The sequence below is a fragment of the Caloenas nicobarica genome, chromosome 2 (genome assembly GCF_036013445.1).
Source record: "Caloenas nicobarica isolate bCalNic1 chromosome 2, bCalNic1.hap1, whole genome shotgun sequence".
NCBI classification, from domain to species: domain Eukaryota; kingdom Metazoa; phylum Chordata; class Aves; order Columbiformes; family Columbidae; genus Caloenas; species Caloenas nicobarica.
Window position 1 is genome coordinate 20,224,946 of NC_088246.1, and position 14,220 is coordinate 20,239,165.

At 41.7% G+C, this 14,220-nt stretch overlaps 1 protein-coding gene across 1 annotated transcript in view; it reads left to right on the top strand.

The window, feature by feature from the left end:
* Positions 1-507: 507 nt before the first annotated feature.
* The window catches only part of DNAJC1 (DnaJ heat shock protein family (Hsp40) member C1), a 107,841-nt gene continuing 94,128 nt past the window's right edge, over positions 508-14,220 (top strand). The window contains exon 1 of the mRNA XM_065628847.1: positions 508-772. Within this exon, the coding sequence (XP_065484919.1) occupies positions 608-772 (165 nt within the window). The 5' untranslated portion in view covers positions 508-607. The remainder of the gene's footprint in view (positions 773-14,220) is intronic.

A 14,220-nucleotide genomic window follows, 5' to 3' on the forward strand; every position in this document is an offset into this window, starting at 1 on the left:
CGCGGGGCACCGGGGGCAGCGCGGCCCGCGCAGCCGCTCCCCGCGCCGCTCCCCTCCCGCGGGCACCGGCCGTGCCGGGCGCGGTCACCCCGGAACCGGCCCGGCGCCCCCCGCACCGAGGGGAGCGGAGAGCGGGGCTTCGGCTGCCGGCCCTCAGGACCTCGCTCCCCGGCGGAGGGAAGGCTGCTCAGGGCGGGGGCACAGGGCCCGCTCCCCACCGCCGGGGAGCTCGGGCTCCCTCGGGGTCCGCCGGGGGCCGGCGGGAGCGAGGGGGAAGGGCCGGCAGGCGGCGCGGGGCGAGCGCGCGCACCAGCGGCGGCCGCGCGGGGACCTCTCGTGCCAGGGCGGCGCTGCCGCGCGCACCTCGCCCTTCCCCCGCAGCCCCTCGACTGCGCGAGCGCCAGCGGTTGCCGAGGTACCCGACGTCACAGGCTGCGGAGGCGGCGATTGGCCAGGCGCGGAGCGCTGTCCCCCCCCCTCTCCGTGGGACTGGCGGCCGGCGGGGCCGGGCCTGTTTCTTTCCCCTCAGTGCGGAGCCGCCGCCGGGGCGTGCGCGGCCTCAGCGGTGCGTGTGCGGCCACGTCCTCGCTGCCGCCGGGCGGAGGTCATGGGCCGGCCGCGGGCCGCGCCGCGCCTCCGGCTGCTGCCGCTCCTGGCGCTGCTGGCGCTGCTGGCGCCCCGCGCCCGCGCCTGGGACAGCGGCGACCTGGAGCTCTTCGACCTGGTGGAGGAGGTGCCGCGGAACTTCTATGACTTCCTGGGGGTGCAGCAGGTGAGCGAGGGACCGGGCCCGCCGCCTGCCCGGCTCGGGCCCTGAGGGACGCCGCCCCCGCCGCCCCCTGCCCCGGCCCCCTCCCGCGGGCACGGGCCTCGCTTGTCACCGCCGTCCCTGCCTGCAGCGAGCATGGCTGGCTGGCTGGCTCCCCGCCCCCGCGGCACCGGGCGCTGGGCATGGCGCCGGCGCCGAGCCTGCCCGCCTGGCGCTGTCAGCCGCCTGCTGCCCTGGCAGCCGTGCGGAGGCCCCGCTCTGCCGCTGCAGCCCGGGCTCACCCCGCGCCCCGGCTCCCGCCGCTCAGCAAGGTTCCTGTCCCTTCCCCAGCCTCTTCCTTCTCTCTGCAGTAGCTCCACTCTCTTTCGGGTACTCCTCTATTTTTCTGTCGTTCTGCCTCCACCATGAATCAACCCTCCAGCTCCCACTGTACCCTACTGCCTGTTGCTCTTCTGAATATATCTCTTTTTCTCCAAATGTATCTATAGCTAGACAAAAGTAGCTCGTGGGCTTCTCCTGCTTCCCGTACCTATCCTGGATGTGGCTATTTCTCATCTTTGCCTCATTCTGCATAGCTGCTTGGTTCCTTATCTTCTTAAGATTATGCATCACTGTGTGTTCTGGCTCCTGTTTTCTCTCACATGTGCTATGTGGTAGACTGTGACCCTTTGCCGTGGTAATGGCTTTTAGGTTGTTATACTTGTTTACTTTCCATGTGTCTTGGTTATTGTGCATAGTTTACATCTCTCTTTGCTAGGCAACACTTAAGATTATCTTAAAGCATTTATTGTGCACCTTCAGGTAATTTTCATGCATGTGTAGTCAAAACAGGAACTCCTGGTCTGAACACTTTTATCTCATATTTCTTGTGTATGTTTTAGATGTGGTTGCTGGTTTTGCTGCCACTTGGCATCTTCACTTGTATCACTTGCCCTGACTCCCACTTGATGGCTTTCCTCAGCTCTAGATGCTCTGCTCTGTGTGTGATCTTGCTTGGTCTCTCTTCATACATCTTAGCAATCTTCTTGTTGTCTCTTCCAGTTGATATTCCTCTCATCAGTAGTTAAATATGCAATTCTTTATAATCTGTTACTTCACCCAGAGTCCCCCAAAGGACATTTTGTTCTTTCTTTGTCTCCTAGCCCTCTGTGTTCTGGTGGGTGATTCTGTTATTTGAATGGCTTCCCTGACAACGTTAAAGTTTCTGGTGTAGTTCTTGTAGTTTTTCAGACTAATAGCTGTATTTTCAGGTGAATTTCATTAGAGCCATGTCTAAAAGAGAGGGAAGGTCTCTGCAGTATGTAAGGGTCCTGTTTTAGAAACTGCCAGCTGTGGTTCTTAATGATAGTTGGGGGACTGTGAGTCAGTTTCATCTTTCTTTCTTTACTCCTTAAGCATCTGTGGAAGCATGGAATATCATAACATATACAGCACAGCAAACACTTATACCCAAGTTTCACTTCCATGAGCCTAAAAATCTAGATGTTAATTCCTCAAAGGCAATTTTAGTGTTAGATAATGTAAGGATACAAAATTTTGTTTGTTTCACTTAGTGGTGTTCAGATCTGGTATGCAACTCTCTGTTAATATCTTCCACAATCCTTTTTTCTAGGGCAGAGTCTGTATCTTGCACAATAAGTTTAGCAAAATATAATGTTGCTTTTAGCAAGCAAATATTCTCCTAGTTCACACTTCTAGTCTTAATGGAGAACTTGAACCACTTTTAATGTGTGAGCAGGGAAAAAGTTGGTGGAAGTGCAACACAAATGAAAGGAAGTTTTGCTCGTTATAAGCATATGCTAGTCACTTATAATGTAATTATACCCAAGACTTGAGGTATAAATAATATTAGATGCTTTGCACATTCAGCAGAATATACCAGAATTACTATGAGTACAGTAATAGAGCATACAATGTTGAAGTTGAGCTTCAATAGGAATTCATAAGCATTGGAAGATGCTGTATAGGTTTACAGGTTCTTCCACACTGTATCTTTGTCCCTGGTGCTTGCTTCTCCAGCTCTGACCTATACCCGAAGCTTCAAACCAGTTCCTGAAGTGAGGTTCTGACTTGCAGTGACTCCTGCAGCTGTTTAAGTTACTGTATGGTAGGGTAACTGGTCTTGTAATGGGGTCAAGGGAAGTGCACAAATCTCAAGTGTGCTGTATCCTATCTGTGTCTTAGCACAAAGCTGCCTTCTACTATAATGTCTGTACATGCGGTTTGCATGTTTGTTCAGGTTTACTGCTCTTTTTAAAAACAACGGTTTAATGGAGCTTACTGCCTATTTGTATGTCACTATTGTTTTAGTTGGGATGCCTTTGACTGGAATGCTCTGATTAATTTATTGTAGTTCTGGTGCTAGTGGTTTTATTCCCTATGCTTAGATGTTTCTCTTGGCCTTTTAGCACAAGAGGGTCAGAGTGTGTGTGACAATGGCCTTTGTGGCTGTGTCTTTGGACTGTTTCATAATCTTTAATTCATCAAAGCTTGCTTTCCCCTCTTCTGCCCCTCCATATTCCTCTTGGCACTCATTGCCTTGTATCGTGTTCTGATAATCCCTTCTTCCATTGTGTACTTCTAGGGGAGAGAGTATTTCTCCCTTATGCAAGATGTAACTTCTTTGTCTGAGATATGGATGCTCAACCACGTCTGTTAACAGTAGTATATCAGGGCTGCCAGATTTTTTCCAAACGTGTCATTTTGTGTCTTGAAAAAATACAGGGAATGACTCCAATGCTTCCTCAAGGCATTAAAGCAACTTAGGTTTTGATGGGAGAATTTTGGTACCAGCTGCTTGTTGAACCTCATACGCCATGTCAGAAGTTGCTGTTGACCTCAACTGACAGGGTGCAGAAGGCGTTCTGGAGAGTCCTGTAGCTCTCTGGCATCCTTTGATGAAGCCTCTGACTGCTGGATTTTTCCCTGGAATTGGAGAGAAATGATTTTTTTGTTGTTGTTTTGTTGCTAGTCTATGTCTACAGGAGTAAGGGTCTTGCCTTTTGTCTTTTTGAGGGCCCTGTGGAAGCCTCCTGGCACTGTCAGGTAACTGTCATCCAGCATTGCCAGGATGTTAGGTTTGAAACTGCTGTAGCATTTTCAAAGAGCAGTTACCAAGTTGGAGGACGATCTAATGAAAGCAATTTTTGTTGTGAATGTGGGATGACAGAAAGAGAGTAAGATTGTGACTGTTTTGGCTATTAGAATAACTGTCCTCAGGGCTTGACTTCAAGGAGGTGTTGGCTGAGAAATATGCAAATGCTCACAGAATGGTTGAGATTGGAAGGAACCTCTGGAGGTCATTTTGTCCAACCCTCAAGTGTTAGGGATGAGCACCTAGATTAAAAAGTATCAGATATTTAAACAAGAACACAATGTATGTATTTGCTAATCCATCAGATGGAATAGAAGCTTAGCATCTATAAGAAGTTTTGCGTTGTTACTGTTGCTGTTGTGAACAATGTTGGAATTGCTCTACCTTCCTGGTTTTTTGATTGTTCTTAAATTGAGGATGTGATTTAAGACATTGCTGTTCTTCAGAAGTTTAACCTAGCAGAATGGGGAGATAAGATAACCTCTGACTTGAGAAACTATTACATTTCCATGTTCTTCAAATGGTTACTGAAGTTGCATCAAAATGAAAAAAATAGAATCATAAACTCTTGTCAGATCAGACTACATAGTATTAATCTAAAAACTTGGCTGAAGCAGCAGAATTAAACCAGAGGCTATGCAGACTCAGTAATAAAACTACCCTGTTACCTGAGAATGAGAATATGCAAATGCGAAGTCAGCTTTTTGGAAAAATTCCAGGAAGATCTGGGTGGCTACAAGCTTGTGTGGCAGACAAACAAACTGGTCCAAGTTAATTTTGTTATCTCTTACAGCCTTCAATAGCTGATACCTCCATAAATATGATATGCTCTGGATGAATCAGTTAGGCATCAGTTTGAACCTGTGGATCTCCTTTCCAAAATATGCTTTTGATTATAACTGTTTATGTGGCCTCAAGGGAATTACCTGCTCCTGTACTCATTTTGGCTTGCAGTAAGGAAAGCACTACATGCCTCTGAATGTATTTTGAAACTTTATGATATGGTTCTTCGATACCAGGGATCTGATCAAGAAATTTTTAGGAAACATTGTTTGTGAAAATGTGTTAAAATGCATGAGCTGTGTTGCTAGAATTGGCCTCTGCAGAGCAGTATGTTATGTTTCAGTGAGGACCAAGGAATTTCTGAATAAGGATTTGGCTTCTACTGGTAATCAGATAAGGGAACAGGTTTGCATTGAAAATTGTGCTAGGCCTGTGCAGTGCGTGAAAGGAAATACAGAAAGTTTCTCCAAGTACCCTTGGAGGGAGTAGAAGAGGCTCTGGGAGCTGAAGTTCCTGAGGGATGGGGCTTGCTGACCAACACTGTGGATAAATAGATAACCCCCGAAAAATATTGAGAGAGATGTTTTCTTCAGTATTAACTTATGCCTTCCTTGTGGCATATGAGATTTATTTTGAACCAGGCTCTAATCCATTAATTTGGCTTTACTATAGAGAATTAAGAGCATTGTATCTGTGTCATTGCTAGATGGTGGGTTTGCTAGATGATGCTGCAGCACAAAGTCAAAACTGCACATACAGAACCTGATTTTGGTCGTTCAGCCTGTGAGACACTGGTATGTTAGCAACTCCAAGAAAGTGCAAGGCGTGAAAACCAAGGAGTCAGATTTCTTTAGCTGTGGGAAACTACAACCCCTCCAGATGAGCTGGATGTATTGGGCTAATAGGCTCCTTTCAAGAACACCGGAACAGAAGAGCTGTGTGTACCTTGGCAAATAGCAGGGTCTGACAGTCTGTAGAATGCAGCGTTTGGTGCTGAGGTATTGGTGTCCATAGTGTTTGCATTCCAGGATGGCTGCATGGACTCAATGCCTGTTTGTGTTGAAGCATGCTGTCTGTGCTCCTGGTTTTACAACTTACAGTTCAGTTCTGTCCAAAAGAAATCTAGTTCATCCACTCCAGGACTGCTTCATGATGCAGTCAGTGGCTACAAAAAGGAACTCCTCATCTGCACTAAAAAATGGAGGTAGATGCACCTTTAAGTCTATGGTTTATAGTAAATGGCTGAAGCTGAATTTTGTGTCTTGGCATTGCCCTGTAAGAAGCTTTCCAGGAATAGGCCCCACGACAAATTTGTGCTTTTATGGTATTACAAGGCGTTACAGGAGACTTAAGAAAATTCTCGGTAGTAGATATTTGTGTAGTCTTTTTTATGCAAGTGTGTCGACTGATGACATGCAGTGCCTACATCACAGCAGTTCTAAAGTTGTGAATTCGTATGTTATATAAGTAAAGTTCTTGGACATAGATTTGGGAACCTGTTTTTCAGAAAGAATGGCAATCTCTGAAGCTGTCAATGTTATATCGTCTGGCACTGCCATAGTACTTGCTTTGATTGGGCCACTGTATAGAAAAAAAAAAAATCTAGATAAAGCTATTTTTGCTGTAGAGCTTTTTGGGAACTTTGAGGACACAGAGCAGTCCCCTCAAGTAGGAAGAGGCATGTGAGGGAAAGCTGTATCTATTCAAGGAATACTCTCAAGTCCTCAGCAAGAACAGCCTACTTGTACCGGCACAGGTCTTCTGTCTCCACTGGCAGGCAAGGTGCCTATAATGAGGACAAGGAAGGGCAAATAATGAGAGAGATCCCAGCAACTCAGCAATTTGTTTCTTCTTCCCAGTGACAACCTGGATCATACTCCAAAGACTTATTTTGGTTGCTCTTCTAATGCTTAAGGCAGTTATCCTCACTGCTGCTTTTTAAGGTTAACATATGTGGATGCAGTGTTACTAAAATCCTGAAGTGTGCATAATCTGCAAATGTTTTAGAGAAAATCTGGGTTGATAATACTGCTTCAGTCTTCCAGGCTTTGGAAGTATTTGATCTAGTGAGATAGAGCTTCACACACATGCAATCATGACATCGCTTTTTCAGATGATTGTGTCAAAACTTTGAGCTGTAGGCTTTTCTCGCTTTGTTTTGTAAGATGATTTTGTCTTTGCATGACAAATAAGATATTCACTGTGACCTTTGACAGTCTTGTGCCATGGAGTGACATGAGCCATGTAGCAGCTTGATACCTCAGTTACTCATCTTTGAGGAAGCAAAGTTGTTGGGCTAGTGATTAAACATCATGTGTAATGGTCTAAGCCTGTTTCAAGATTGTTTTCTACTTCTTGTTCAAAATATTTATTAAGCAGGTCTAGTAGTTTTGGAATGCATTAGATTTTAATGCAATGTCAATCGTAACATCGGAGTTCTCAGTTGGAAAGAGGAAATACGTTTCAACTTTATTGCTCCAAACTGTCAAAAATAATTAAGTTCTGTAATACACAACTAGGTGATAGCAGTAGCAGACCTTTCTTTAGACAGCGAGGGATAACAGTAATTTCTGAAACTGTATGTTTATTTAAGTGATGGATGAGGGAGTGGTTCTTCTAAATTGTTTTTTTGACTTCAGGAATTGGAGTTACAGCCAAAAAAGCCCCCCCAAGTTCCCAAATATACTATCAACATTGAGACAGCAATAGACTTCATTGCAGTAGTTCAAACAAAAATAACATTAGAAAATCCAGATTTGTTTCTAGTGGCTTTAGCTGTAATCTCAGTATATTCAATAAAAGTAATTGTGTGTTTTTCTCAGTATGTTATTGAGACATAATTCAGCATCCCTTCATGGTTTTAAACTTCCTATTTGAGCCTGTTACTTATTAGTTATACAAGGAAGCAAGATTTCCAGCAGTTCTGGAAATTCTGCTTTTCATAAAAAAATTATTAAATTGTGTGAAGTCATTGTTGAGATCATTCACTTGGATCCTATAGAACAAAGTTGTTCCGAGCTATAGAGTAGTTTAATTGCTCACGAGAGTCACCATAGAGAGCACTTACGATAACTGCTCCCATTTGTAACCAAGGATGGTGCAAGATATGGGTTGTCATGTGTGTGTTCTGGTTGTGTTTTGCTTTTTTTCAACAGTGCTGAACTTACATTCTGTAAGTGCCCTGACAAGTATCATGTGTGCTTAAGGTTCCCTAATGGTTTTGTTCACAGTTGCTGCATTTAAAAAATGACCAAGACATCTAGACTCGTAAAACCTGTATTTTCCATAAAAATGAGTTTTCTGTGTTGTTTCCTATTACATTTCTGCTTGGATGTTGTCCAAGGAAATCCCAGGTTTTTTTGCTTTCATTGTTGGCTCCTTTCTTAACACGAAAGTGTTTCAGAGTCTACCCTTATAAGTAGTTTTAAAGACATTTACTCTTAACTTTCCCTGACAATTCATTCATGTAATATTTTCCCTATTTCTTTCAAATAATATTTTTCATATTTTTCTTCTTTCTTGCTATGTAGAAGGACATACAGCAATAGTAAACTACCATGGTTGGGAACCCAAGGGAACTAACAGCATGCAAAGTGCTGTGAAAGGGATAAAACAAGCAGGTTTGTGTGTGGTTTTTGTTTTGTTTTGTTTTTCTGTCTGCACCAGCAATAGTGTTTCAGCTCTTTCTCTCTATACTTCCAACTTCACTAATCCTTTAAGAATGTATCAGTAATAGCTTGTTCTTCAAATGGGGGCTGTGTTTCTTCCTAGATGTTCTGTGTTTGACCTGTAATTCATTGAAGGGAGTGATCCGTTTCTCAGTGAGGAATGGTAGGTGACCTGTGCTGGTGGCCTCTGGTGTTTACACAAGGCTGTATGTTTTATGCTTGTTTCAAATTCATCTCCTTTGCTGAAGCTCTCATGAATGTGCCTGTGGTGGTATCTAAAACAATAATTAATCTAACATACACATAATTAATCTAACAAAAAGTTTCGTAAATGATTTCCTAGTGGGCTTTTAACTACTTGACTGCTGTGGATTGTAACTGTCATGTTTGTAAAGTTGAGTAAAGAAAAGTCTTCGAGGCAGCCTTAATTTCATTATGCTGAATGATAAACCTTTTATGTTCCATCTAGAGTCATTTTACAATTAACGTTAACACTGTTTTCTAATCAGATATAGGGAAAACTATAGCTTTAGGGGAGATGTTTGGAAATGTCTGTGGTGCTATTTGAACTTTAAGTACTTGGTAACATTTAAAAAATAAAATGAAAATTCAGCATATAGAATGTTCCTTAGTTGGGTTTGTGGTCCTTGTGTTCTTAGCAGAGCCAGTAACAAAGAGGATGTGGTGCTGTCTCGCAGTCAAGCCAGTAAGAATGAGAGTATAAGTGATAACAAAGGGTTTTTCATCTATAAGAACAGGTCTGATATTCAAACGAATAAAAGGAGAGGAAATTAATGTATATCTGAAGTGTTTTCGTTTTCCACGGCATCCTAGTGGGCTAACAAAATTCATGCAGCATATCAAAACCTGTAGTTTTGCTTTTAATTTGCTTTTGCTTAGCTGTATGCTGTGCCTGTTAAAAGTTTGCTTCGCTCAGTTTTGGGTTCCTAAACAGTAGTGTGTGTGTGTGTATATATATATATGTATGTATGTATGTTTTGGTTTGTGGGGTGTGGTTTTTCCGCCCTGCCCCCCCCCCCCCCGCCCTACAGCTTAAAGTTGTTGTTTTTCCCAAAATTATGAGATTTGGGATTTCTGGGTTTCTTTTGCTTCTTATTTGTTTGTCAGCCTTGTTTAGATGTTACTATCTGTGTATAATAGTGATTTGTAACCAATCTTATGTATGTGGTAATGTGTTGTACACATGGTTTATATTACAGTTATGTAAACAATAACACAGTTTGAATGTAACTCTTTAAAATAGAGTTGTGTATTATGGGACTCTTATCTGATGGATTGCTTAAGTGCAAATTTCTTAAATGACCTGGCTCACAGGCCTTACAAAACTGTTCATGATGTCAAGTAAACAAGTAGTGGAATGAGAAGAAAATTCATAAGTGGTCCTTCATCTGTGCTAGATCTGAAATTCTTCCTTCACAGTGTTAATCTGGAAAACACACAGAGCAAACGAGAAGATGCATAGGAGCTGTTGAAATAAAGTCCACTGTCCAATCTTTCTCTGGCTAAAGAGGGAAGGAACAACTACGAGAGTCTTGCTTTTATACATGGCTGTAATTCTGAAATGCTGCTGTCTCCAACACTGTAAAGTGCTTTTGTTGAAGGAATCATTCAGTGCTGATAAGGACGTGAGAAACATGTGAAGTGGCCTTATTGCACTGATTTGAGGTGAATAGCCCCTTCTCCTTGAGGGGGCAATAATTGTTTTTACCTACCCCTGAAAATATGGCGAATGATTCTGTAGTCTAATTGATCAATGATTTATTAAATTTCAAACTGATTTAGACTAGCTTTTGTATTTAATAATCACCATTTCATAGTCAGTGATTCCTATCATTCTTTTATGGCATATAAATGCTGTAATGGGAGAGTAGAAGAGCTATATGACATTTGATTTTGTGACAGTTTGTAATCATATTGGTAATTTCTTTACTGGATGTTGAGTCTTAACAGTGGCTACTACAATGTTACAGTAGGAAAAAAAAAGTCAGTAAAATTTCATCCTATGTGGAAGCTTCTTTCTACTTCCTATTAGGAATTATTTAAAATTTTATTAAATGGACAGGAAATTTTATTCAATTCAAGCACTTCTTTCAGTCGATTAAAAATCTGAAAGAAACTTGTTTTCCAACTTAAGCCTACTTGTCTGTTAAATAGAAAGTGTTCCTTCTGTGAGTTTGTAACCTGTGTGGTTCATAGTTTTTGTTCTACTGAATATTTTCATTCTAGCACCAGTAGCTTTTCAACACTACAAGCTAACCTAGCAACATTCAAAACAAAATAGTGAATTTGAATGTTAGGCTGTATCTGTTTAGAATAGTATTTCAACAGTTGAAATACAGATTGAGGTTATCAGCCAGTCGGTTGTCTTTTGCAACTCACAATGGTGAAAGAACAAACCTCTTTCATACTTAAGTTATGTACTGTATTTAAAAATCAAGTTTTTAACTGACTTACATTCATGTTCACTTACACAATACAGAGTTCACATGCTGGAGCACACCAGTAGACCATTTAGTTAATCTTTGTGGTCTTTGTGTTTTCTGGTTGAGTAATACTACTAATAGGTGCTTAACCAGAAAGCTGTGTTAATTTTGGGAGGAAAAAAAATCCAATCCTCTGCGTGCCAGAGAGAGACTAAGCTATCATTGAGTTACTGACTTGCTAATTTCCTCAATCATAATGATTTATGCCTTTCACACACTTATACTTAGCTTTCTTACCTACAAATGGATATGATTTATAGACACTTTAATCTTCTGGTAGAGGTGCAGGCCACTAGTTAGTAAATGTAGATTTAAGGACAATAAATGAAGCAGATCAGCAGCTCACTGGTTTCCAAGGTCCTGCAATTCATTGATTAAAAATCACCGCCTATCCCTGTGTAGTTAGATATTCTTTTTATCACTGTCTCTGTGCAGTTAGGTATTCTTTTGGTCATTGGAGATACCTACTTCTGTTTTCTTTTTGAATTATTTTTTTCCTCTGTAGTATCATGTAGTATGGCTTCTGAAGAGGTTTTATTTTTGAGTAAACATGTATCAGTTAAGAAATAATGTGTGGTGTTTTGTTTGTTTTTTTTTTTTTAATCTTATTTGCCGTTGAGAGTATCAAACACCTTTGCCGTGTCTTGATTGCAAATGTTTAGTAATAGTCTAGTATTTTGTCTCCTGGTGCCTGTGAGGGCCTGCTTCCATTCCCTAGTCTTCTTGGTCTCCAGTTAGGGCACCGCTCCTTGGATGCCTTTGAGGAGCACTGGTTGCTGTTAACATGCTCTGGCTGATTTCTACCCTGGTTTCTTAATATTTATTTACTTCTGTATAGCCATTTCACTTCTTTCTTAAATAAAAATAATAAAGCCAGTGGCAATAGATGGTGTTACCTGGGAAGAGCATGTGAACTTGTCCATGTTTTGCAGTCCATTTGCACCTCATTTGTACCTCTCAGCCTTCACAGTTTTTGATCAGTAACACTAAAAGGTTCATTCCTGGTGGTGCATTTCAGTCAGCTGGTGCTGCACAGTTGGTTTGGAGAACCGTCAGCAATGTCTTGGATTGCTTAATGGTTTGTAATTGCCAGCTTCAAGCTCTGCTCTGTGTAGGCATGGTTTAAAGGTGACAGACTCTTACCTACACTGAATCTTGTCTGTTTTTGCCAGATCACTTGGTTTGGCATTCCTTCGCTAGTGTCCAGTATCTACCCAAAATGCATAGTGTCACCTGTGAACTGTGAGATTTCACTGCGTGCTCTACTCTTCAGGTCGTCATTGCAAGTGCTGAATAAAGCCAGACCCAGCACCAATCCCCCAGTAGGAGACCTTTCAGCTGCCTATTCTCTCTCTCAAAACTGACCATTAAACCTTGCTTTTTGTCTCCTGTTAGTTAATTTTCTATTTGTAAGACTATTTCCTCCCATCCTGTGGCAAGCTAGTTTCTTTGATACCCTTTGGTGTGGAACTTCGTCAAAAGCTTTTTCAAAATTGGAGTATGCTGTGTCTGCCAGATCCCCTCTTTCTATCCTGGTGTCCTCTGATGATTGGGGAGGGTTCATGAGGCACGGCCCTGTAACATCTTTTCCAACAGACCATGTTTGTCCCTGTCTACAGTGACTTTATTTTTATAGCCCCTGCTGCTGTTAGTAAGGATGACATCAAATTTTCTGCTCTGTAATTGTATGTGTGTTGTGGGGGGTTTTTTTTTAGTGTGTGTGTGTCTGTGTGGATGGGAATCACATGGGCAGCCTGCCAGCTCCCTGGTGGCAGCTTTTGCAGTTCTGCGTTACCTTCCTCACCTGCAGGTCTGCAGCTTTGTACGTAAATTCCATTCAGCAATCTCAGGTAAAAGCCATGGTCCTGAAAAAATTTGTCTGTTTGGAGCAATACGTCTGTATATTTATTTCAAGTTGAATTAGCTTCTCTTGACTACAAGGAATGTGTTTGTATGGGAATCTCTTGGACATCTCCAACACGAAAGACTCATTAAATAAATTATTAAATTGCACAGCAGTAGCTTTATTACTGAATGAAACTTTTTATAGTTTCGTCGTCAAGCAGTCCATAGCTAGCATCCTGCTTTTGTTTACATTTAAAGAAGTAAAAGGATTTTGAAAATCGAATAAATTGGTTTGCTTGGACAAATACAAAAGTCTGTATTAAGTTAGAAAGAAGTAGTCAACTTTTTTTTTTTGAATTTTTTTTTTTTTAAGCTATATGTTCCGTGAATGCTACTGGAACTGGCACAAAATCCACCACCTTGCCATTGTAGTTACTGTTTATTAGGAGGAAGAAGAGCTGCTGTTATGCAGTTTTCCTGTTCTACTAACTGTTACATGTGTATGATTAAGCACATTTTCTTAGGAGTTCAGTCCTTTAACTGAGATATTCTGAATGAGTTCAGGAATGTATAATTTGCTCCTGGTCACTTTGCTTTACTGATGAGCATTAACTCTGTAACGTCTCAGTCTTGGACAATAGTTTTCTTTTCAGAAGGTAAAATGGAAGGCTTGGGTTTGGATTATTAGTGAAGACTTAAGCAGAGTTGGTTTAGGGTTTTTCCCCCTCCTTTTGACTTACGATATCTTTGCACCATAGTAATTCTATGGATTTATTATTTCCTATTAAGGTTCTTACTGTGATGTACTGAAGTTTATAGTTTTGGAAACAATCAGATTATTATTTTGTTTTCTATTGAATGCTAGCATTGTGAGGAGAAACATGAGAGGGTTTTACAAAATGCCCTCGCTTCTAGAAGTTCTTAAAAGACAGAAACTTGTAAAAATAAATTTTGCAGCAGGGAACTTGTTTGAAATGCAGGAACTTAAATTGAACATATTAAAGCTAAAAGTTGTATTGAATTTCAACAGTTTAGTACAGTTTAGACAGTGTACAGTCTTTTATTTTTCTGCTAGATAGAGTTGATCTATTTATTGTTCAGAGACCTGATAAACTCATACTTGTGGGTACTATCTAAAGTAACTAAACCCTGTATCTAATCCTGCTTGTTGCTTCTGTGCTGTGCATGTGCCTTGACTAACATCAGGAGACGTGAATTTAGGGCAGACTTGGCTACTTGGTAACTACGTTGCTGAAGTGATGCACCGAGAAATCAAGTTAGAGAACCCAAAGAAACAATAACTAGAAAAAAGTACGGGGTAGTGAAAGACTAGATCAGATTGCATTTTCTGGGAAGTCTAGTTTTGGAGGTACTGTGTATTGGGTGCAGAGTTCAGATGGACAATTTCATAGCAGAGGTGTTGGTGGTAAATATTTCCTAGTTTGAGAGACCTTGACAGTTGGATCTAGGACTGACTTGTGTAGGCTCCACTTTGTCATAGAGAGACAGCAATTAAAACACATAGGTGCAATGAAACATCATTTAGTATTGCAGCTG